Here is a 27158-nt window from a genome sequence, read left to right on the forward strand (position 1 = left end):
AAATAAATAAAATAAAATGTACAAGTGGAGCACCTGGGTGGCTCAGTCAGTTAGGCGTCGGACCTCAGCTCAGGTCATGACCTTGTGGTTCGTGAGTTTGAGCCCCACATCAGGCTCTGTGCTAACAGCTCAAAGCCAGAAGCCTGCTTCAGATTCTGTTTCTTCTTCTCTCTGCCCACCCCTTCTCCCTGACTCACTCTCTGTTTCTGTCTGTCTCTCGCTCTCTCTCTCAAAAATAAACATTAACAAAAAAAAATTTTTTTTTTAATTTTTTTTTAACGTTTATTTATTTTTGAGACAGAGAGAGACAAAGCATGAATGGGGGAGGGGCAGAGAGAGAGGGAGACACAGAATCGGAAGCAGCCTCCAGGCTCGGAGCTGTCAGCCCAGAGCCCGACGCGGGGCTCGAACTCATGGACCGCGAGATCGTGACCTGAGCCGAAGTCGGACGCTCAACCGACTGAGCCACCCAGGCGCCCCAACAAAAAAATTATTTTAAATAAATAAATAAAATGCACAACTTTACATCCTTTTTTTTCTGTACACAATTATTTCCTTAGAATGAACTATTAGAAGTAAAACAAATTGGTCAAAGTCTTATAAATTACATAAAATTTAATAATTAAACTATCTGATGGAAAGATTATACCATTCCACAACTTCACGAGAAATCTAAGAAATGGATACCATGTTTGATAGTATTTTTTTTTAACTTTTATATGTCTGGTGGGTGGAAAATGGTCTTTTCATTTTGTTACATATATTTGAATTACTAATGAAGGGTGAAATTTCATAGGTTTATTGAGTTTTTATGAAATTTTTCATGTTTCAAATGTTTTGCCTGTGTTTCTTTTGGGTATTCATTTTTTCCCCTCAACTGCCTGTGACAGTACTTTCCATATTAAGGAATTTCACTATTTCTCCCTTTGTGTGTTACAAATACCTAGTTTGTGCTACACATTAACTTTATGGCATTTGATAAATTGGGCCACATATAAACTTAAAGCTTCAAGACATTAATATTTTCCTTTATGGTTTATGCATCTTGATATATGATAATTTTTTAAAACTTTCTTTCAGAGTACACCCATATGTAGCTTCAAGTTAATTTATAAAATTAAACTGGATACAGGTAATTATCCACCAGAAGCAGATGTCATAGAACACTGGCTTCTGTTTTCCCCAATTAAGTCTACTGGTTGAATGTCAATGTAACCAAAAGGAGGACAGAAACACATGCCCCTTAGCAAGTGATATCCACTATTGCTATTCAAATGGACTAGGTTACTTCCACTTGTCCAAATGAATTTGAAGTCAGTAGCTTTAAATATTGTAATTTTAATTTGTCACATTGTTGTGCTTCTGAACATCTATGTCAAAGGGCCTTCACATTCATCATTACGATCAATGTCCAAGTTGACACTGTGAGATAGGAAAGGTAGATGTAAGCTCCCTTTTATAGATAAGGAAATAAAGGCTCAGAAATGATAATGAATGATCTGCCCAAGATCCTCCAGCCAAAAAAGCTTGTAAGATGTGGAATGTAGGTCTCGTAGGCCCCTGGTCTAATGTTCTTTCTTCGGTATTAGAGGAGCTCTCCAGGTGAGAGTGGAAAAAGTAGTTACCAGAGCAGAGAACAGAGGAGTAGAGATGTATGTAGACGAGCATATTTTCTGGGCAAAACAATAAATCTTTTATTCCATCTTGTGTTCTACCTGTATTATAGCTAACTTTGTTAATGGAGAATTGCTCCCTTTGCCAAATTAGCAAACTAATTAAAATAACTGATTCTGATACAAGCATTTTGCTAACGTTTAATCCTTAAGAAAGCAACATCAAAATTCATTAAATCTCAATCTCTTATTCCTAAAATGTGTGTGATTGTGGAATGGGGTAAAGTAAATCATTACCACATCTAGTATATTTTTTTTCTGACACCAACCAAGTTTTAGATTCTCCAGCACTAACTGGGTGTCCAACAACACAATTTGGTTCTAATACTAACTACCTGGAGTTAGCATTAGACCCCACAGGTTAAGGGTTCAGTCCCATAGACTGACCCATCTCAGATGCCAGCTGCAAATGAGGTGTTCAGGCTTCCCCCATTTCCGCTTGGCCTACTACAAATTTAGGGGCTCTATCAAAGAAAAAAACAGACCTAGACAGTAGTTAAAGCAAGAAAAACATATTTTAATCAGTAGCTATTGCAATAGGGGAAAAGAGAACTCAGTACTGGCTCAGTTCCAAATACAGGATGGACAAGGGGATTGATAGCAAGGATCAGGGTGGAGTGGAGGGAACATTAGAGGTAAGTGGGATTCTGGCTAACCCTACCTAACAGGGTTCTTTGCTGAAGGAAAGAAAGTGGTCAGATATCACGTGGGAGATAGTGAAAGATAGGGAATTTTATCAGAAATCGAGTTGATCAGATATCAAGGATGTGGGGTTTGGTTAAAGAGTCTTAGCAGGATTCTTGCTACAGCTGGACTCTTGAGGACAAGGCCCAACAACAGGGCCTAGTCAAAAAAGGACTCAGAAAAGCCTATCTAGAGTTTAGTCAAGGAAAAGTCTCTGTCAGTTCCCATAATTCACTAGAATGACTCACAGAACTCAGAAAAGTGCTTTATTTACTAGGACTTGTTTACTACAAAGTGTGCAACTCATGAATAGCCTTGGGGAAGGTGTTCAGAGCATCTGTGCCCTCTCAGGGCATACCCCTTCCGCTTCCCAGTCCATCCATGTAGCTTCGCCAACCCAGAAGCCCTCCAAACCTCATGGTTTAGGGGTCTTGGTAGATGTCCCATTATGTAGGCAAGATTGATTAAATCATATCCACCATTTGTGACATATTTAAAACCTAGAGGAAATTATGCTATGTGAAATGACACAGAAAGACAAATGCATGATCTCACTGGTAAGTGGAATCTAAAAAAGTCAAAATCATAAAAGCAGAGTAGAATGACAGTTGACAGGGACTGGGGGGAATGGGAGGGTGTTGGTCAAAGAGTATAAAAGTTCAATTAAACAGGAAGAAGTTCTGGAGATCTAATGTATAGCATGGTGACCACAGTTAATAATGCTGCATTATATACTTGGCATTTGCTAAGAGAGTTGATCTTAAGTGTTCTCACCACACACACATACAAATCAGAACGGTGTGAGGTGATGAATGTTAATTAGATTGATTGTAGTAATCATTTTACAATGTATACATTATATCAAAACCGTACATTGTACACCTTAAACATACACAATTTTCATTGGTCAAGTAATACTCAATAAAGCTAACACCCCCTCAATCACTCACTTATTCTTCTACTTTAGTGAGAAACAGAGTTTAAGGCAATATAAAAAAAAGTAGTATGAGAAGACCAGCTTTGTTGACCACAGTTGACCCTACATAGTATTAAAATCAAAAGTCTTGTTTTAAATATATTTAGGGATTATCTTTGCTAATCGGGACTTAATTTACTTAGTCTTCTCATATAATCGAATGTCAATTTTCTATCAGAGTTATCAACGAATTACTAGATTGCTAGCTAAAAATGATGTCATAGTTGGACCTCCTGGGTGGCTCAGTCGGTTAAGCATCTGACTCTTGATTTCGGCTCAGGTCATGATCTCACGGTTCCTGAGTTCAAGCCCCATGTCGGGCTCTGTGCTTGATAGCATGGAGACTGCTTCAGGGTTCTCTCTCTCCCTCCTTCCCTCTCTCTCTCTCCCTCCCTCCCTCCCTCTCTCTCTCTCTCTCCCAGTCTCAATAAATAAACAAACACTTTTAAAAAGTTAAAAAAAAAGAATTATGTCATAGTTAACAAATGCCTATCTATATTATTAGTATAAAGAAAACATAACCATTATATGTACAATGAAACACATGAGTTAACATCCATTACTTTGTGGGAAAATGTGCATTTCTACACTCAACATATTTAAGGTAAAAAATTATACAAGTGTTCAATTTATCACACCCTCTTAAAAGCTGCTAGAAACATGTTAGAAATAACTCATAAATAAGATTTTTTGGGGTGGAATTGTGATATTTACCCATCTATCCTAAAAATAAGGTATACCTATATCCAACAGAAAAAGCCTGTATATTCATAAATATTTTTGAGTAAACATGTAATTCAACAGTCTAATGATACCTTTTGTTCCACCTTCAAAAACTGAGCCAGTTCTTCCACAGTTAGGTGATCTTTCTTGTCACTGTAGCTCAAGAGCAACAAATAAAGGTCCCGTCTCAATGACATCATTTTGTAAAAAACACAGAATTCTTCAAATGTCAAAGTTCCCTGATTCTCATCTGTATCAGCTTCCTGAAAGAGGCATAGAATAAACAAGGCAGTGTGAGAGTTTGAAATAGGAAATTCAGTACAGAGATGCTGAGAAATAATATTTACTATAAAAAGGCTAGAACACGTATCACAAATGGTAAACACATTCTTTTAAAGCACACATGGAACCATTTAAAAACTGACTATTTATTAGGCCACAAAAAAAGTTTCATGTTATAAGCAATCAACCTTATAAAAACCAATTTCTCTGATCACAGCAAATTTATAAACCAACAAAGAAAGCTTTAAAAAAAAGTAATTAGAGGAAAAGAAAGTTTTCAATTTATTAGAAAGCAAGGTAGATTAAAAATAGATAATAATTCAACTCAAAAAGCTAGAAAAAAAATTAAGCTAAAGAAAATATAAGGAAAAAAATTATAAACAGAAGCAAAAAGCAATGAAATAAAGAACCAAATAGATACATCAGCAAAGGGAGAGCAATTAAACCAAAAGCTGATCTTTTGAAGAAACTAATGAAAAAGAAATCTTGGAGAAAATGAATCATGAACAAAAGAGAAAAAATATCCAACACATTATGAAAATACCAGTCTCTAACCAGCTTCTGAATGTAATCCAATCAATACAGTCTTTAAATATAACAGAATCCCTCCTAATTTGACAGACGTAGTTTATTGTTCTTACAGCTATCAGGATCATTGAAACCTCCTTGTTTCCTCTCCACAGAAGTCTGAAAAATCCATTTAGACTGATTTCTAGTTGAAATAATTTGTTTCTAGTAATTGTTGAGCAAGAATCTTTCACCATGTATCTTCCTTCTGATTGGCTGAATTTGTCAAAAAACACTAAAATTGTTGGGGATATGCTATGAGCAACAAATCTATTTACATGATCTTCATTTTAAATGAACACAGTTGTAACCGAACGAAAACTGACAGGGAATGAATGGCAACTTGAAATGCATGGGTTTTATGACATATACTCAGATGTAGGGGGTTTAAACATAGCTTTGAAAGTCAACATGTTCATAAAAGATAGATTTTTTAAAAACTTTGTTAGCTTTGGGACAATTATGAACACATACTTTAGCCAATATTTAAATCATACACAGTTTCGTTATAGGGCAGATTGCTGTTGCCTTCTATCCTTTTAAAGGTAGAAGGAGAATGGTGTATAAAATATCCACATTTTTGCTGTATGAGATGCTTGTTTGTAGAATCACCGCATTTTAAGAAACTGGGTCTAATGTTCAAATTTCTGTCCTAATTTTGTTTTAAAGTATCTAACCCTGGATACAGAGAAGAAGTATTTTTCAACTTCCTTGTAAATGCTGTAACAATTAAGAACAGTAACACTCTCACATTAAACAACAGCATCTAAAGACTTCAAAAGGAGCTATCCATAACTGAATAGATTATTTTAAAAAATTTTAGTTGAATCTAGCTCTACAATAACAAAAGCAAAGAAACCTCTAGAAAGGCTTCAATGTCTGTACCAGCAATTCAGCCAGAAGAAGAATGTTCCTGAGACAATGCTAAGATCTTTGGTCCTCTCACTCCCATGAAGGGCATTTACACAACCCTGCTAGATGCAAGACCTACAGTGGAAATGTTCTATCTAGAAATGTTCTATCACTTCTGGCTTGATAAGTCTTTAAACCTAAAGGTCACAAAAAGACCCCCCTGATGTTTTCTTAAAGTTTGTCTAAAGGATTTACTTAAAATGCATAAAACATTTGACGTAAACATTTCCTGATTTACCCTCTACAATGTTGAGTGCATTAGAAATAAAAAGGTGTTGGGGCACCTGGGTGGCTCAGTCAGTTAAGCGACCTATTTCGGCTCAGGTCATGATCTCATGGATCATGAGTTTGAGCCCCACGTCAGGCTCTGTGCTGACAGCTCAGAGCCTGGAGCCTGCTTCAGATTCTGTGTCTCCTTCTCTCTCTGCCCCTCCCCTACTCATGCTCTGTCTCTCTCTCTCTCTCTCTCTCTCTCTCTCTCTCTCTCTCTCTCACAAATAAATAAACATTTAAAATAATTTTTAAAAGAAATTAAAAAGTGTCTGAAGGGGGAAAACATATAAGTAAAAATAGATCAATAGCTTATGTTATTTCTTTATCTTACTTCCAAAAAGTACTCTCACATCATTATTTTTGCATGTACAGACTTTGCCTTTCTCTTTAAGCTTGGGCCTTCTGATTTAATCAGCAGCTACTCTTCAGTACAATGAGCATTTTCTATGAAAAGGAACAGATGGGAGTGTGGGGCTCACAACAAGCAAAAGTGAGATGTCACAGGGAGTACCAGGAACATGGCAAAACTTCCCATTAAGTTGAAGGACAGTTCACTTTCTTTGTGACAACACATTTCCCCTCCCAAGTCCCTCACTCCATCTCCAGGGTTCCTTCTATAGCATATTCCTTCGTCTTCTTTCCTCTCTCTTATGTTGTTCTCCAGTGCAACGGGACCAAGTTCCCTTCGCTGCAAACCGTGTCCAGCCAAGAGCTTCCCAAGCACAGGCCCACTGTAAGAGGTCACAGAATGGAGCCAGCCTCCACCATTCCTCACTGCCCCTCATCCCTCATGTCATTTGTGCCCTTCCCACCTCTAAGGACAAATGGTTAGAAAACAAAGGAAACACAAAACATTAACCATCACACAATTTCACACCTTCTGCTTATTTTTATATGTACAAAATATCACCGAGATACAAAATATCACTTAAAGTAGAAAATTATCGCAAAACATGGATTGTGGTTATGACTTATCTCCAAATAAGAGCACTTCCTAAATTAATATATTAGCTGTTAGTTATAATCTAACATTGTCCTTGCACCCACTTAACAGAGCTCACTTCTACACCTCAGACAGAGGACTAAGTGCAATCCCAGCTGGGTGCCACAGAATAAGTCTGGGCCCAAGGATTTTCCTCAAGGACTGACCAACAGGGAAAGGGCATCTCATCTAATACCAACAGGCAGTTGAATGAACTTATGGAGAGCTCCCGAAATGGTAGGAGTGATGTAGCACTTCTGAGAATCATGGATTCTAAATCTTAAACTCCTCTGAAACAAAACAGAGTCTCTTGAGAACTTAATAAGTGCTATTTTTTTCATGTTACTAAGTCTTTGATCCTCACAAGAGCTCTATGAGGTAGGCACATGAGATGTTATCACCCTCTCGAAGGGACTTCACGGAGTTTGCTCCAATATCTAAGTGCCAGGTAGTCTTATAATTACTCTCTGAAAAGAGCAACAATAAAAAAGCATTTTAGGAAGTGAAACTGTGGACACATGCTAAGTTTAGGAAGTCTTTTTTTCCTTCATGAAACAAAACGCCTCTCTTTTCATCAAAGAAAAATAAAACACTACAGAGCAGGTGATACCAACTTCCAACATAACAAAATAGCCTTTGAAATATCTAAGTACATCAATAACATGCAACGTGTATTTTACAAAAAGCCAACCCATTTGTGAAAACATACCTGAAACATTTGTCGGACTTTTCTTCGGGGCAGATTGACATTTAGTTTATGCATCAACTGGTGTATCTCTTCAATATTCAATAAGCCATCACCATTCTTATCAGCTTCCTCAAAGGTCTGCTTTACCCACATGAAGAAAGGTCAAGAGAAACACTTTTTTCATGAAAATAAAAACTGCTCTCACAGAATACTCACAAGGACATTTATCATTAACACAGAGCTTGAGAAGAAATTCTTTGGAGAAGGCCCTGCCTGCAATCCATGGACTAGTGATCTGCTACCAGTGACAACAATCAACAGGGGAATGGGTGCTTGGAGGTGATTCCCTTCACTTTGAAATGAGAGTCAAACCAAGTTCTTTTGGGAGTTTGTTTAACTCACACATTTTTATCCAATCTGTAAAGGAATACGATGTGATGAAACCTCAAATATACCAAATTTAGGCCTTATCTTCTTCCTCTATGACCTTCCAGTTAGCGTATTTTTACCTTCACAATACCCCACACTAGACAATTTTTTCAGTTCCCCTCAGTCCACTCCTACATTTAGAAACTGTCTAGTTCAATCTCCTCATTGTTCAGATGAGGATATAAAACTAGAGGAAGAGAAATTGTTAAAAAATGTTGGTTTACTCAGAGAAAGAGAGAGCAAGCAGAGGAGGGGCAGAGAGAGAGGGAGAGAGAGAATCCCAAGCAGGCTCCGTGATGTCAGTGCAGAACCCAGCACACTCCATCCCCCCAGGCCCCCCAGGTCCCCCAGCAGAAATTTGTTAAGGATAAATTAGTAAGAGATCCACATTTTTGGAAACTTAGTCTAGTATTCTTGTCTCCTATACAGCAGATCTGTCTCTATACTATATTCATCCCATATTACTAGCTTGGAAGGTTCTTACCTAAGAGCCTCAAATTTCTAAATCAAAAGCAAACCTCATATGTTAGAGGTTACGCTCAAATTGCAGGTAGGATATTCAGTGACTGAGGGTATGAAGCTGAGTTTAGATACAGAAGATTTACATCATGTAACCTGAGGTTTTAAAAAAAACCCTCAGGGACTCCCTCTCTCTCTGCCCCTCCCCCGTTCATGCTCTGTCTCTCTCTGTCCCAAAAATAAATAAACGTTGAAAAAAAAAATTAAAAAAAAAAAAGGGGGGGGCACCTGGGTGGCGCAGTCGGTTAAGCGTCCGACTTCAGCCAGGTCACGATCTCGCGGTCCGTGAGTTCGAGCCCCGCGTCAGGCTCTGGGCTGATGGCTCGGAGCCTGGAGCCTGTTTCCGATTCTGTGTCTCCCTCTCTCTCTGCCCCTCCCCCGTTCATGCTCTGTCTCTCTCTGTCCCAAAAAATAAATAAATGTTGAAAACAAAATTAAAAAAAAAAAACCCTCAGGGGGAATGACTCTTGGGTTGTTTCACATCATGAGGAAGCAGAATAAATGGTAACCAATGGGTGATCTGAATTTTTTTTTTAAATGAATAATTCAAGGGGCACCTGTGGGGCTCAGTCAGTTAAGCATCCAACTCTGATGTCACCTCAGGTCATGATCTCAGGGTTCGAGAGATTGAGCCCCATGCCCTGACAGCATGCAGCCTGCTCCAGATTCTATTCCCCCTCCCCAGCTCACGTTCTCTCTCTCTCTCCCTCTCTCAAAATAAATAAATAAATATTTTTTAAAAATGGATGATTCATAGTTATTGGGGGTAAACTGCAGAAAGCAGGAATCATGTGCACACTTAGAAAACCAAACTGGGCTTCAAAATTTGAAGGGGAATAAAGGTGGTGGAAAGAAACCAGAAAATCAAAGTAAGGGAAGGCATAGGTTTAAAACCAACAAATAGGAGAATGAGAGTAGGTGAGAGAGGGGGAAATGGATAATATTTGCCTCAAGCAGATGATATCAAACTGATTTTCATGTTAAGTCAAAATACTAAAAGTATAACATAGCATATTTACATTTCTAAGGCAATTCAAATTATGATTGTAGGAGATAGGACCTCAGGAAGTAAAAACAACCATAAAGACTTATTTCTTCTAGATTTAAATACCTAAATACTGTAAATACCTTGTTTCACATTTTGTTCCCTTTATAACATTGGAAAATAACCAGCCCAGTTCTTTATAATTCAACTTCTCATAGAAGGACCTCATTATACATGACATCTGGGAGTTAACAGGTGACCCAGGACTAGGGTAAAAATAACTGAAGAATCAAAAGAGTGAAACATTTGGGCCAATTATTAATAAATACCTGAATCTAATTTTTTTTTTTCTGTTTTCTGGACACACAGTCCCCATCCATCTCTATTTCTTATGACTGTGAACACTGCTCTGTGTTCAAAGAAGTCATGAAATGAGTCCAAGAGCAGTCATATTTTCATCCTTTTATTTTATACTTCCTTACCAAAGCCTCTCAAAGATTTCTCCAGAGAAGAGTCAAGGACAAGCAAACCCTAAAAATGAGTATTCTGCCAGTACAAACCCTAGGATAGGCCTGTGTCTATAAGGCCTTCAGTGTCAACATATAAACTGGCCTTGACAGTTGGTTTAGGGAATATGGGATTGGTAAGACATAGAGGTAGAATCCAACTGAGAAACAGACACTAGTCCTGATTCTGCTGACCTGGCACTGTGACAGTGGCTCACTTATGGCACACCTCTTGGGCCTTGCATTTCCTCATCTATAATGTCAGTGAACACAACTAGATGACCTTGAAGTCCCTTCCAACTCTATGAAAGGATTCTATGAAAGGAAAAACCTTTCTCTCCCAGTAACAGTACACATGGTATACAATTACAGGTAAAAGTATTCTGATATCTTAAAGCTATTCTTCATAATTAAGATATGAGGACTCAAGAAAGCTCTAAATTAATGATTCACATCATCATACAGGGTGAGTTTAAGAAGAGAAACAATCATTCTGCAAAGAAAAACTGGGATAGTGAAAACTGAATGACAGTTATGGCCTAGAATTTTCTATCAAACAGTTAAAGGAAATTCTAAGTATTGAATGGTAGTATTTACCATAGGGTTGGGCAAACTTTTTCTGGAAAAGGCCTGATAGTAAATATTTTAGGCTTTGTAGCTCTCAACTGCAACTACTCAATTCTGCTATTGTGACACAAAAGAGGCTATAAGCACCACATAAATTAATTGGCATTGTTATGTTCCAATACAATTTTATTTACGGACACTGAAATTTAAATTTCAGATAATTTTCAGAATTTCACAAAATATTCTTCTTCTTTGGATTTTATTTTTCCAATTACTGAAAACCATTTCTTAGTTCAGGACCACATATAAAAAAGGCATTAGGCCAGATTTGCCTACAGGCTACAGTTTGCAGGGCCCCTGATTTACTGGGAAGGTGTAAACCTTCAGTTGACAACATCCTTTCGAGACTGCCCAAAGTCTTCCAGAGGTAATAATTTCTCCTGTGGGGTCAAGAGATAAGGTGGGTAAATCATGGAGGAGAACAGACTGGTGGAGAAAAATGCCGAGGCTTTCATGCTGGGGCCACTGAGATTTCAGACTTAATCTGAAGAGGAAAGCAAAAGATTTGCCAGTCCTTACCTCTCTTCAGCAATAAAATAGTAGCTATTATTTACAAGTGCTTAATATGTGCTGGACAGTGTTCTAAACACTTTGTGTACATCAATTCATTTGATCTTCACACAACTACATAAGGCACACACTATGATTAACACCATTACCATGTGACAGACAAAGACTCTAAGGCAAAAGAGGTTAAGTTACTTATCCAAAGTTACCCGGTACATGGCAGAATTGGGGCCAAATCCCAGGCAGTGCAATACTAGTCCTTAAACACAACACTATATTGCTATTAATAGACCTGAGTAATGCATCTACCTCCATGAAACATGGCCATATTCCAGAAATAACCTGAATTACATTTAACACTGGAGGGATTTTTTTCATACAGCCACTTAAGATTCACTATTCTCATTATTCATTCACAGCTGAAATTTTCAGGCCTATTTGTAATGTTGTCCTCAACTAATGTAATTAAATGTATGTCCAACCAAAGATGTTATTCTGTTATTAAAATATTACCTACAACCCTATCAAATCCTGACAAATATATATGAGGATTGTCCTCTGATTCAACATAACTATTCTGTTTTTGACATCAGCTTCTTTATTATTAATTTCCTCTGTCCTTTTCTCTCCTCACTGACACAAGCATCAACTGTTTCTATATTTCTTATAAAATTATTCCCTGTGCAATTCTGGGGTACATTTGCTTTCCAAATAGCATATTTCAGAATATGAAATCCCTCAGCTGTCAACCTGGTTAATTCAAACACGAAAACTTTCTATTGCCAGTAAACACGGGCAAACGAAATCAGGTTCAAAAAGCTATTGAGCTAAGCTAGTATAAATTCAAATTAGAATATTATAACTTTATGATGTTAAATGTAACCCCCATTGTAACCATAAAGAAAACAGCTATAATGTATAAAAGGACATGAGAAAGGAATTTAAAATTTCACTATAAAAGTATCAACTAAACAAAAAAGACAGTAATGCAGATGCAGGATACAAAAGACCAAAAAGTTATAACGCATATAGAAAGTGAACAGCAAAATGAGAGAAGAAAATCCCTCCTTATCAGTAAGGAGTTTAAATGTAAATGGATTAAATTCTCCAATCAAAACACAGAGATTGGTAGAATGGATTAAAACACATGATCCAACTATATGCTGTCTACAAGAGATTCACTTAAGATCCAAAAACATGAACAGGTTGAGAGTGAAATGATGGAAAAAGATATTACATGCAAATAGTAATGGAAACGGACCAGCGGTAGATTTACTAACATTAGACAAAATAAGCTTTTAAATCAAAAAATGTTTCTAAAAGATAAAAAAGGACATTATATGTTGATAAAAGTTTCAAATATAACAATTATAACAATTACACATCTAATGACAAATCAAAATATATGAAGCAAAAACTGACAGAATTGAAGGGGAAATAGACAGCTCTACAGTAATCGTTGGAGAATTCAATATCCCACTCACAATAAAGTATAGAAAAACCACATGGAAGGTAAGGAAATAGAGAATATAAACAACACAATAAACCAACTAGGTCTAACAGACACGTACAGAACACTTGAACCAACAATAACAGCAGCATACACATTCTTCTCAAGCACACAGAGAACATTTTCCAGAATAGATAATATTGTAGGCCTAAATTAAGTCTCCAATTTAAAATTTTTTTTCTTAAAAAAAATTTTTTTTTTCAACGTTTATTTATTTTTGGGACAGAGAGAGACAGAGCATGAACGGGCGAGGGGCAGAGAGAGAGGGAGACACAGAATCGGAAACAGACTCCAGGCTCCGAGCCATCAGCCCAGAGCCTGACGCGGGGCTCGAGCTCATGGATCGTGAGATCGTGACCTGGCTGAAGTCGGACGCTTAACCGACTGCGCCACCCAGGCGCCCCAAGTCTCCAATTTTAAACACAGATATCATTCAAAGTATCTTCTTTGACCACAATGGGATGAGATCAATAACAAAAAGAAAACTAGAAAATTTACAAAATTATGCAAGTTAAACAATATACTTTTAAATAACCAATGGATCAAAGAAGAAATCATAAAGGCAATTAGAAAATACTTAAAGATGAATGAAAATGGAAACAACATATAAACTTAGGCAGTGCTAAGAGAGAAATTTACAGCTATAAATGCTTACATTCAAAAATAAGAAATACACTTGAAGCTACTGTAACTGCATGTCAACTATACTTCAATTAAAAAATAAATGTTTTTAGGGGCGCCTGGGTGGCGCAGTCGGTTAAGCGTCCGACTTCAGCCAGGTCACGATCTCGCGGTCCGTGAGTTCGAGCCCCGCGTCGGGCTCTGGGCTGACCGCTCAGAGCCTGGAGCCTGTTTCCGATTCTGTGTCTCCCTCTCTCTCTGCCCCTCCCCCGTTCATGCTCTGTCTCTCTCTGTCCCAAAAATAAATAAACGTTGAAAAAAAAAAATTAAAAAAAAAAATAAATAAATAAATGTTTTTAAAGATGAAAAATAAAATTTAAGAAAGATCTCAAATTAACATTTAACTTTACCACTTAAGGAACTAGAAAAAAAAAAGACAAACTAAATCCAAAACTAGCAATAAATAAGTAAATAAAATTTAAAAATCCAAAGCTGGCAGAAAAGGCAGAAAATAAGAAAGATTGGAGGAAAGAGCAATGAAATGGAGAAAGAAAACAAGAGAAAAAAAATCATTGAAATAAAATGTAGGTTTCTTTGAAAAAAAAAGAGAAAGAATTCAAATTAATACTAAAATCAGAAACAAAAGTAAGAACATTATTACCAATTCTACAGAAATAAAAAGGATTTAAAGAGAGTACTATGGTATCTTTCTCTGTATGACTTATTTCACTTAGCGTAACACTCTCCAGTTCCATCCACGTTGCTACAAAAGGCCATATTTCATTCTTTCTCATTGCCAAGTAGTATTGCATTGTGTATATAAACCACAATTTCTTTATCCATTCTTATGTGGATCCTGAGAAACTTAACAGAAGACCTTGGGGTAGGAGAAGGAAAAAAAAAAAAGTTGGAGAGGGAGGGAGCCAAATCATAAGAGACTCTTAAAAACTGAGAATAAACTGAGGGTTGATGGGGGGTGGGAAGGAGGTAAGAGAGGGTGATGGGCATTGAGGAGGGCACCTGTTGGGATGAGCACTGGGTGTTGTATGGAAACCAATTTGACAATAAATTTCATATTAAAAAACAAACAAACAAACAAACATTTAAAAAGAGAGAGAGTACTATGAACAATTGCATGCTTACAAAGTGGATAACCTAAATGAAATGGACAAATCCTAGAAACACAAAACCTACAAAGACTAAAGCACAAAGAAAACAAAACATGAACAGATCTATAACTAGTAAGGAGCTTGAATCAGTAACCAAAAATTTTTCAACAAAGAAAACTTGATACTTGACCTTGATAGCTTTGCTGGTAAATTCTACCAAACATTAAAAGAACTAACACCAATCCTCAAATTTTCCCAAAAAATTAAAGAGGAGGGAACATTTCCTAACTCATTCTATGAGGCCAGCATTATGCTCATAAACCCAGGCAAAGACACTACAAGAAAAACAAAAATACAGACCAATAAACAATCATGCAAAAATCCTCAACAAGATACTAGCAAATAAAATTCAGCAGTATACTAAAAGAATTATACACCATGACCAAGAGGGATTTATTCCTGCAATATAAGGATGGTTCAACATATGAGAATGGATTAATGTAATATACCATATCAACATACTGAAAGAAAAAACCACATGATCATCTCAATCGATGCAGAAAAAAGATTTGACAAAATTCAATACCCTTTAATGATAAAAACACTCAACACAATAGGAACAAAAGAAAACTACCTCAACATATTAAAAGCCACGTATGAAAAAAAACACAGTAAATATCATATTCAATAATGAAAGACTGAAAGCTCTTCCTCTAAAATCAGGAACAAGGCAAGGGTGCCAGCATTCACCATTTTTATTCAACACAGTACTAAGTTTTAGCCAGAGCAATTAGGCAATGGGAGGGAGGGAGGGAGGGAGGGAGGGCATCCAAATTAGAAAGAAGTAAAATTATGTTTGTGGATGATATGATCTTATATATAAAAAACCTTATAGACTCCACAACAAAAGCTGTTAGGATAAATGAATTCAGCAAAATAGCAGGATACAAAGTCAACACACAAAAATTGGCTGCATTTCTATATATGAACAATAACAATCTGAGAAGAAACTACAAAAACAATTCCATTTATAATCACATCAAAATAATAAAATAGGAATAAAGGAGGTAAAAAAGGTGCACAATGAAATCTACAAAACATTGCTGAAAAATTTTAAGAAGACATAACTAAATGAAAACACATCCGATGTTCATGGATTGGAAGATAATTTAGTTAAAATGTCAATACTACTAAAGGAATCTACAGATTCAATGAAATTTCTATCCAAATCCCAAAGATATTTTTCTGCAGAAATAGAAAAACCAATCCTAAAATTCATATGGAATACCAAGGGACCCTGAGAAGCCAAACCATCATGAAAAAGAACAAACTTGAAAGACTCACACTTCCTGATTTCAAAACTTATCTCAAAGTTACAACAATCAAAACAGTGTTGTATCAGTATGAAGACAAACACATAAACCAATAGAATAAAACAGCTCAGAAATAAACCCTCACATCTATGGTCAAATGATTTCTGACAAGGTTGCCAAGACCATTTTATAGAAAAAGGACAGTCTTTTCAACAAATGGGCCTGGAAAACTTGGATATCAACATGCAAAAGAATGAAGTTGGACCACTACCTAACACTATCCACAAAAATTAACTCAAAATGGATTAAGGACATAAATGTAAGACCTAAAACAATAAAACTCTTAACAGAAAAGAGAACAAAATCTTCATAGCATGGGATTTGACAATCATTTCTTGGGTATGACACCAAAGCACAAGTGACAAAAGAAAAAACAGACAGGGGCACCTGGGGTGGCACAGTCGGTTAAGTGTCTGACTTCAGCTCAGGTCATGATCTTATGGCGTGGGTTCAAGCCCCTCTTTGGACTCTGAGCTGACAGCTCAGAGCCTGGAGCCTGCTTCAGATTCTGTGTCTCCCTCTCTCTCTTCCCCTCCCCCACTCGTGCTCTGTCTTTCTCTCCAAAAAATAAACATCAGAAAAAACAAATTGGACTTCATGAAAAATTTAAAAATTCTGTGCACCAAGGACATTATCAATAAAGTAAAAACACCAACAGAATCGAAGAAAATATTTTCAAATCATGTAACTGATAAGTGATTAATATCCAGAACATACAGAACTCTTAAAACTCAACAACAGAAAAACAAACAACCTGATCCAAAAATGGAGTGGGGGAGATAAGAGTGCGCATCAAATTGTTAACATCAGTAACCTTGGAGAAGAAGGTGCAAAACTGATAGGGGTGAAGATTACTGATGTTTTCTTTATGCAACTCTGTATTCTCTGGCTTACCTCAATGAGTTACCTCTAGGGTAACTAGAAAGATCTAACAAAGGGGGAAATTTTGCTACCACTTAAAAAGAAACAATATGCCCATTTCTCTTACTGCTCTACTTCAAGGCTTATGAAAGTCATTTATATAAGTGGCTAAAAGCTCTGGAATATTGTGAACTTGTTCTAGTTGACTGGGTGAGAATAATAACTTCTAGAATTGATTGTCCTCCCCTACGGCAATTTTCCTTCTTTCTTCCTTGTTGAAGAACCTCTATTTTGTTCAGGTGTGCAAGAACCACGAGCTTTAACGAAGGCAGAAGGGGTATTTTGATGGATGTTAGTACAGTTGTCTCCAAAGTACAATTCAAAGGGTCCTCATAACCAAGAGGAGCCCCCTTTTCCCACTATTTATGTGTGTGAGGCTAAATTTTCTTCATGCATTTCCACCAAAACAATACAACATGCAGACTGAAGGCAGAAACAGATAAGAGAATGCATGTGTTCTATCCAGATACACATTAAAGAGACTTGCAAAGTGAAAAGCAACACTACTCTTTCTCACAAATTTGTTTTGCTTTGAAAAATAGTTTTCAGTGGCACTTGGGTGGCTCAGTGAATTAAGCATCCAGCTTCGGCTCAGGTCATGTTCTCACTGTTCGTGAGTTCCAGCCCCAAGTCGGGCTCTGTGCTGACAGCTCAGGGCCTGGAGCCTGCTTTGGATTCTGTGTCTTCCTCTCTCTCAAAAATAAACATTAAGATGAAACCCACATATACAAAAACTCTATATAAAGTCTTTAGTTTTTAAGCATGCAAAAGAGTCTTGAGCTCAAAGCCCAATTACGCTAATTGATTTATTTTATCGAAGACTGGTTCAGGAATGGACCTGCAGTAACAATTCTGGCCAATGATGATATTTAGTCTTGGGCTGGGGTGGGCATCCTGGAAAGATTTACAATCCTCTTAAAAAGAAGCTTTGTGAGAAGAAACTATGCTTCCTCTGGGCAGGGCTGTGTTTGGAGCTGCTGCCCAAAGCTGCTGTACCTCTGTCTGTCTGTCTGTCTTGGGTGACATCACTGAGCCACTGATTAACCAGTTCTTGAACTGCCCTATCTCACATCTCCTGTTCATGAGAAATGAATATTGTTTTAGTTCAAGGCATGTTAATATGATTCTGTGGTTTAGACCAGAAAGCAATTTTATTCAGCATTTTGTTTGTTTTTTACCAAATGTTAAGGAGTTAAGAACCAAATGAATAGAATAAAGCACAGAAAGTTCCTTTCTATGTTTGCATTTTGTTCATTTATGAATCCCAGGTGCCTTTATCTGCATGCTGTGAATATTGATGAAAATATCATGGCTCATCAGCTCAGACCTTCCCACTGTCAAAAATCCTTTCATAGGCTGAATATTTCCACTCTGCTCAAACAATACCCTGGGTGTGGAATTATAACTAGAGCAGCACAAATTTATCACTACTCTGGGGGACAAATTTAGGACACACATTCCAATAACAGCAAGGAAGTAGGACTACTCCCTTCATAGATGGGGGCACGTGTGTTTTAAGACCCTTCAAAATGTGCAGAAGGAAACCAAAACAGTCAACAACTCTATCGCCCTCACTTTACACATAAGGAAATTGAGGCCAAAAAGGCCATGTCACATGACCAGCTCCATAGCAGCAGAAGAGGTGCCTTCAGACCAAGCATGTTAACTATTTATCTTGTCAGCACTACAGGACCTCAAGAAATGAGTTTAATTAAGGCGACTCAGATGAGTCTCCCAGTTTGTTGAAGAATTTCGAGAAGGTAAATGGTATTGTGTAAAAAATGACTTCCCCTTCAGTATCAATCAGTTTCCACACTGTAAATTAAAGAGAGAGAGAGAGAAAGCAGGAAGGAGCTTAATACCGTGTGTGTAATTGGAACTCAAAAGTACTTGTTCAACTAAACTGACTTGATTACAAAGCAGGATTTGTAATCAAATAAACACTTTCCCAGCTATCTAATCTCTCTTAGGAAACATTAGGCTGCAGTTGGAGACCTCTCAGATTGTGGAGGTAAATTCAATCTCCTCAGAAGAAGTCTGCTCCTGAGTTCATGCAAGCTTAAGTTTCTGTATGTTCTACGCATTCATTTACTTGGGATGAGAGTGAGGAGAGAGCAGAAAGGTGCTAGGGGTAAAGAAAGAGAAAGAAAGAAAAGTAGCTTTAAGCCCCAAAATTATAGGAAAAAATAAAATAAAGTCTAATACACACACACACACACACACACACACAGTTCAAAATTAACATTCTAGGGAGGATATTGGTCGTGGGTCCTCTGCCGCTTGGCAAGTGAATCTTCATCACTGATGCCGGCCATCAGGTACTTGAGGCCTGTGATCCAGGTGCGGGCCTCCTCAGGGTTGGAGGTGATGAGATCCAGAGACTCCATGTGGTTGCCATGGTAGATGGTAAAGCAGCAGCTGGGATCGAAGTGCCCCTCAGCTTGTCTGTGGAATATTTCAGACTGCCGACCTTCGGTGACTTTGTAAATGGAGTCAATAAGTACTGTGAGGAAAGTGAAATGCAGTTATGTGGCACGTGGTGATATGTACATGTATTAAGAAAAAAATAGCAAAATCATCTTAAATTTTAAAAATAAGCATGAACATGGGGCGCCTGGGTGGCTCAGTCGGTTGAGTGTCCAACTTCAGCTCAGGTCATGATCTCACGATTTGTGAGTTTGAGCCCCACATCGGGCTTTGTGCTGACAGCTCAGAGCCTGGAGCCTGCTTCAGATTCTGTGCCTCCCCCTCTCTCTACCCCTCCCCCACTTTTGCTCTGTCTCTTTCTCCCTCTCAAAAAGAAATAAGCATTAAAAAAAAATAAGCATGAACAAACTCACTGTCTGTGAATCATGGTATTAAGTTCAAAAGTGAACTACAAGCCCTGTCATTTCCTGCCATTAACCATCTCCACATACCACTCTACCTTCCTACGCAGCCTGGATAATGCCCTCTCAAGCTTTTAGTCAGGATATGTTGAAATTTATGATAGGAAGATTGATGTATGCATCAGGGCAAAAAGACTGGTAGAAAAAGGAGATTATGAATACATCAAATTTATAGTTTACATATTTGCACAGGGAAAACATATGAAGACCTCGAACCAACCTTGGTGTTTTACAACACATATAAGATGACAGTTAAAAACTGGAAGGGAGGGGCGCCTGGGTGGCTCAGTCGGTTGGGCGGCCGACTTCGGCTCAGGTCACAATCTCACACTCCGTGAGTTCGAGCCCCGCGTCGGGCTCTGTGCTGACCGCTCAGAGCCTGGAGCCTGTTTCAGATTCTGTGTCTCCCTCTCTCTCTGCCCCTCCCCCATTCATGCTCTGTCTCTCTCTGTCTCAAAAATAAATAAACGTTAAAAAATAAATAAATAAATAAATAAATAAAAACTGGAAGGGAAAAAACCGAATAGCAGAGCTAAATGTGATGAGCATTTATAGAAAGAATGCTAGGATGATGAAGGTAGAGCAGGGCTTGGAGAGGTAGAGAGAAACAAGGTGGCATCCCAGGAGAAAAAGTGTAAGATACAGAAACATGAGATCCATTCCAGGACTGTTAAATAGGCCATTTACACCAGACTATAAAGTTCAAGAGAGAAAGGAAGCGGGGGATAAAGCTAGAAAGGCTAGATCAGAGAGAGCCTGATACAAGAAACCAGAGATTGGCATCATACAGGTAAGAGAGCAACACTGCAGGTTTGGATCAGAGAAGCACTAGCAGGGACAATTACTTTAGACTAAAACAGTACTTTCTTATTTGTTTGCTTGTTTTTAAGCATGAATCAGAAGTGTTGTAATCTTATTGATCTGCCCCTATACCCCATCTTCCCTTCCATTGTGCCTTAATGGCAGAGTCACAATTTTCTTCTGGTATCAACTCATTCCCCAAATGATTCACAGGGAAATGAGCCCACACCCACTCCAGGGCAAGTTCTGGTGAGTCTAAGCCATTGAGGTGTCCCCATTCCTATTTCTTATGATTACTTTAGGCGTAGGAATGTAATTAAGTTCTAACCAAGGAGACATGGGGTAGTCTGCTTTGAGGCAAAATTCTGGAATGAAATCCTCTCTCCTGAAAAGGAAGCACCATGTTCCTGCTGCCTTGACTACAGGGCCAACACACTAGGAACAGAGCCAAGAGCACTTGGGAAAACAGAGCTAGAGACTCAAGTCCCACGCCTGGGCCTGCTGATCTCTAAAGTTCTTGTTATGTGAGATGATATATTTATCATGTAAGTCTAATTTAGTCAAAGTCTTGTGCTACTTGAAGATGAAAGTATCTTAACAGACAAAAGCAGAAACTAGCAAAATGGAGATTGGCTAGGAAGTTTCTCAAGAGGCCCAAAAGGTAAAGAGACCACAGACCAAGGAGATTCCTATGAAAACAGGAAGGAATGAGATGAGACAGCCATTACACAGGACCCAACAAGGACTTGGTGCTGAATGTACAAGGTGTGGGAGAGAGGGTTTAAGTAGGAGTCAGACCAAAGCTCTTTTGCTTAAAATCATTAGAACAATTTTGTTAATTCACTAATCAGTTACCGTGCTCAGAATAATGCAATATACTTTAAAGCCCACTGGATTTATGATATCCTTCACCTTTTAAAAAAAAAATAAAAATAAAAGGCCTCGGGCTATAAAACATCACTAAAAAATATATCATGTCTCCAACACAGGGGAAATATTAACATTTACAGCATTCATGGGCAAGAAAACTTTTATGGAGTGAAACTTCCAAAGAAATAAAAAGGCAAAAATGGGCACTACTTATTCAGTTTCTCTGTATCCTTTAGCAACTGACCCCAAATCTTGTAAAAATATCAAAGTTTCACAGATCTGAGGCTGCCAAAGAGCCCAGCCAATATAACCCATGTATTACTATTTCAAGCCATGAAAAGAATTCAAAGGTTGGTCTTACTTTTTGCCTTCTCACTCTTCCTTGAGGGTCTCCATCGGAGGCGGGTCCGATGTTCATCCAGGTAAAAGAGCCGGACGAGCCCTTTGGTTCCACGTTTCAGTTTGATCATCTGTGTCCCGGACTGCATCACACTCATGCATCTTTCAACTACAAAAGAGATTACAGCACTTTCAGCTCTTACACAATGCACATGCAGATGGGTGTTCAGAAACTTCACTGTCAAATAAAACCTCTGATTTACTCCTAAAGATTTCAAGGACCAAAAGACAAAGTTGGTAAAGGAAATCTAGAAAGAGCTATTGAGGAATTGATTCACCAGTCTTAAGCCAGTGAAAAGCCTTCCTGGTTGAAATAAAATTCTACTTCCAGATAAACAATGCATTAATGCTGCACAGAGCCATCTTTTGTTCTAACCAGCAACATATTTTTTGCTATGAGACTGATCATTTGATACCTGGATTTAAGTTCATAAAGCAATTCTCAGACTTCATATTAAGTCTTGTGAGTTTTTATATAGCCAGTTGTAAAAACATCTTATAATAATTCTTTCACATACAATCAACAGAAACAAGATCAACAAAATGTTAACAATTTTTGAAGTTGGATAATGGTTACTTATGGGTGCACATTATTAGATTTTTGTGTATATTTGAAAATAGATACATATCATTTTTTAAATGTGATTAGAAAACAAATCATGTTTTCACAAATGAACATAAAACAACTGTTGATTAATGAAATAAACTGCCAAGATTTTCCACCTAGAAGAACAGCTTAGTGATTGAATTCAGGTAATATCCAAATCACTCACTGTCCAAGTTAAAACTATCATCTAGGGGCACCAGGGTGGTTAAGTCGGTTAAGCGTCCAACTCATGATGTCACGGTTCGTGAATTCATGTCTGTACTCACAGTGCAGAGCCTGCTTGGGATTCTCTCCTTCCCCTTCCTACTGTCCCTCCTGCCCATCAAAGTAAATAAATAAACTTTAAAAAATAAATAAAATAAAATCTTTTTTAAAAACTATCATGTAAATTCTCTCTGCTTTGAGATGAACCTTGTTAGAAGTGGGCATCTGTTGGTGTTGCCTGTTTCCCCTTCTTTGGTAACTGGAAATACTCGTTTCCCATTTCATGTGCTTTTGGTGACCCCCAACTAAGAAATGGGCACCTAACTTAAGCTAAGAACAAATTTGACTCCCTTCCAAAGAACACAAATCCTGATCTGACCATTGAAAGAAAACAGAATGGAGCCATCTCAATGGCCAAGACTTAAGAGATGCTCTTGCTTGGCCATCCTAAGATGCCATAGTTGTTACAGTTATCCTTGTGGCTGACATTTTCCCTTTGATTCTGTAAGTTATCCAATACTCTTCCAAATACTTTCTCATTATATTAGCCAGAGATAGCTTTTATTTCACCTGCTAATACACAGGCAGATATACAACCACTAGAGCACTAGAAACATCTAGTTCTGAGTACCTATCTTATCAAGCAGTATGCTGTTAGAAACAGATAAACACAGAAAACAGATTCCAGCAACATCAGACTTCAGTTTTTTTGACTAAGTATCTTGCCTTTACCAAGAAAGATAATGTGATCTTAAAGCTTAACACTGTACGTGCAGGGTACTCGCTAAAAGTAACTTCAACGTAAACAACTTCCACTCTTCTTCACATGAAGAGCCTTTTCTTTTCCAAAGAAATTAAGGAGCAACTGCATAGTATCAAGTATCACTTTAAGATTTGATATTGCAAGGAAAGTGAAGTATAGGTTGCTCTTTCTCATTTTACTTGACATCAAATAATAAAAATACAGCTTCAGAAAACAAACACAAACTTAAAGTGTTTAACTTGAAGCGCAGAACAAAATTTGAGATTTGGTTTTGCATGCATTAGAAAAGTCACCCACTACTGAGCACCATTCATTTAGGTAACAAAAGCCCAGATTTGAATTCTTGGCAGCCACACTGACCATCTCACACCAGTAATAAGAGGAAGAATAGAGAGTATCAGTGTATCAAGATAATATCATCAAGTCAAACCAACAAAGCCAAAACTCCTAGAAAAACCCAAGCACTTGACTGACCACTGATTATAATAGGTCACATCAGGGTGCCTGGCTGTCAGTGTAGCACATGTAAGTCTTCATCTTGGGGTTGTTAAATTCGAGCCCCATGTTGGATATAGAGATTACTTTAAAATATTTTTTAAAGGAATAATTTTGATTCCAAAACCAGACAAAGACCCCACTAAAAAGGAGAACTACAGACCAATTTCTCTGATGAACATGGATACAAAAACTCTCAACAAGATACTAGCCAACCAGATCCAACAATACATTAAGAGAATTATTCACCATGACCAAGAGAGATTTATACCTGGGCTGCAGGGCTGGTTCAATATCTGCAAATCAATCAATGAGATACATCACATTAATAAAATAAAGGACAAGAACCACATGATCCTCTCAATAAATGCAGAGAAAGCATTTGACAAAATACAGCATCCTTTCTTGATAAAAACCCTCAAGAAAGTAGGAATAGCAGGATCATACCTCAGGGTGCCTGGGTGGCTCAGTCAGTTAGATGACCAACTTCGGCTCAGGTCACGATCTCACAGTTTGTGAGTTTGAGTCGCGCGTCTGGCTCTGTACTGACAGCTCAGAGCCTGGAGACTGCTTCAGACTATGTGTCTCCCCCTCTCTCTGCCCCTCACCTGCTTGCTCGCTCACTCTTTCTCTCTCTCTCTCTCAAAAATAAATAAAACATTACAAAAAATTTTTAAAAAAGAAGGATCATACCTCAGGACCATAAAAGCCATATAAGAAAACCCACCACTAATATCCTCAATGGGGAATAACTGAGAGCTTCCCCCCTAAAGTCAGGAACACGACAGGAATGTCCACTCTTAACATAGTATTGTAAGTCCTAGTCTCAGCAATCAGACAACACAAAGAAACAAGAGGCATCCAAATCGGCAAGAAGGAAGTCAAACTTTCACTCTTCACAGATGACATGATACTCTATATGGAAAACCCAAAAGATTCCACCAAAAAACTGCTCGAACTGATTCATGAATTCAGGAAAGTCACAGAATATAAAATCAATGCACAGAAATCGGTTGCATTTCTATACACTAATAATGAAGCAGCAGAAAGAGAAATCAATGAATCAATCCTGTTTACAATTGCACCAAAAACCGCAAAATACCTAGGAATAAACGTAACCAAAAAGGTGAAAAATCTATACACTGAAAACTATAGAAAGCTTATGAAAGAAATTGAAGAAAACACACACACACAAAAAGGAAAAACATTCCACGTTCATGGATTGGAAGAACAAATATTGTTAAAATGTCAGTACTACACAAAGCAATCTACATATTCAATGCAATCCCCATCAAAATAATACCAGCATTTTTCAGAGCTAGAAAACAATCCTACCGTTTGTATGGAACTAGAAAAGGCCCTGAATAGCACAAGCAATCCTGGAAAAGAAAACCAAAGGTGGAGGCATCACAATTCATTACTTCAGGATATGTTACAAAGCTGTAATCACCAAGACAACATGGTACTGGGACAAAAACAGACACTCAGATCAATGGAACAGAATAGAGAACACAGAAATGGACCCACAAATGTATGGCCAACTAATCTTTGACAAAGCAGGAAAGAATATCCAATGGAATAAAGACAGTCTCTTCAGCAAATGGTGTTGGAAAAACTGGACAACAAGATGCAGAAGATTAAACCTGGACCACTTTCTTACACCATACACAAAAATAAACTCAAAACTGGGGCGCCTGGGTGGCTCAGTCGGTTAAGTGGCCGACTTCAGCTCAGGTCATGATCTCACGGTCTGTGAGTTCAAGCCCCACATCGGGCTCTGTGCTGACAGCTCAGAGCCTGGAGCCTGTTTTAGATTCTGTGTCTCCCTCTCTCTGACCCTCCCCCGTTCATGCTCTGTCTCTCTCTGTCTCAAAAATAAACATTAAAAATAAATAAATAAATAAATAAACAAACAAACAAACAAACAAACTCAAAATGGATGAAAGACCCAAATGTAAGATAGGAAGCCATCAAAATCCTCGAGGAGAAAGCAAGCAAAAACCTCTTTGTCCTCAGCTGCAACAACTTCTTCCTCAACATGTCTCCAGAGACAAGGGAAACAAAAGCAAAAATCAACTACTGGGACCTCATCAAAATAAAAAGCTTCTGCATGGCGAAGGAAACAATCAGCAAAACTAAAAGGCGACCAAAAGAATGGGAGAAGATATTTGCAAATGACATATCAGATAAACGGCCAAAATCTATAAAGAACTTATTAAACTCAAAACCCTAAAAACAAATAATCCAGTGAAGAAATGGGCAAAAGACATGAATAGGCACTTCTCCAAAGGAGACATCCAGATGGCCAACCGACACATGAAAAAATGCTCCACATCACTCATCATCAGGGAAATACAAAATCAAAACCACAATGAGATACCACCTCACACTGGTCAGGGTGGCTAACATTAACAACTCAGGCAACAACAGATGTTGGTGAGGATGCAGAGAAAGAGAAACCTTTTGCACTACTGATGAGTATGCAAACTGGTGCAACCACTCTGGAAAACAGTATGGAGGTTCCTCAAAAAATTAAAAATAGAACTACCCTACGACCCAGCAATTGCACTACTAGGTATTTATCCAAGGGATACAGGTGTGCTGTTTCAAAGGGGCACATGCACCCCAATGTTTATAGCAGCACTATCAACAATAGCCAAAGTACAGAAAGAGTCCAAATGTTCATCAACAGATGAATGGATAAAGAAGATGTAGTGTATACACACACACACACACACACACACACACACACACACACACACACACAACGGAGTATTACACGGCAATCAAAAAGAATGAAATCTTGCCATTTGCAACTACGTGGATAGAACTGGAGGGTATTGTGTTAAGCTAAATTAGTCAGAGAAAGACAAATATCATATGACCTCACTCATATGTGGGATTTAAGATACAAATCAGATGAACATAAGGGAAGAAAAATAATATAAAAACAGGGAGGGGGACAAAACATAAGAGACTCTTAGATATAGAGAACAAATTGAGGGTTGCTGGAGGGGTTGGTGGTGGGGTGGATGGGCTAAATGGGCAAGGGTATTAAGGAAGACACTTGTTGGGATCAGCAATGGGTGTTATACGTAGGGGATGAATCACTGGATTCCACTCCTTAAATCATTATTGCACTATATGGTAACTAACTTGATGTAAATTAGAAAATAAAATAAAGAGGGGCGCCTGGGTGGCTTGGTCGGTTAAGCGTCCGACTTCGGCTCAGGTCACGATCTCGCGGTCCGTGAGTTCGAGCCC

At 38.0% G+C, this 27158-nt stretch overlaps 1 protein-coding gene across 1 annotated transcript in view; it reads right to left on the reverse strand.

Moving 5' to 3' along the window:
- Positions 1–27158, reverse strand: part of PLCH1 (phospholipase C eta 1) — a 221658-nt gene that overhangs the window by 70479 nt on the left and 124021 nt on the right. The window contains exons 3-6 of the mRNA XM_030330183.1: positions 21788–21934; positions 19127–19370; positions 7782–7911; positions 4149–4319 (exon numbers count right to left, since the gene is read on the reverse strand). Of these exons, the coding sequence (XP_030186043.1) occupies positions 4149–4319; positions 7782–7911; positions 19127–19370; positions 21788–21934 (692 nt within the window). The remainder of the gene's footprint in view (positions 1–4148; positions 4320–7781; positions 7912–19126; positions 19371–21787; positions 21935–27158) is intronic.

This window comes from Lynx canadensis, chromosome C2 (genome assembly GCF_007474595.2).
Source record: "Lynx canadensis isolate LIC74 chromosome C2, mLynCan4.pri.v2, whole genome shotgun sequence".
Classification (NCBI taxonomy): Eukaryota; Metazoa; Chordata; class Mammalia; order Carnivora; family Felidae; genus Lynx; species Lynx canadensis.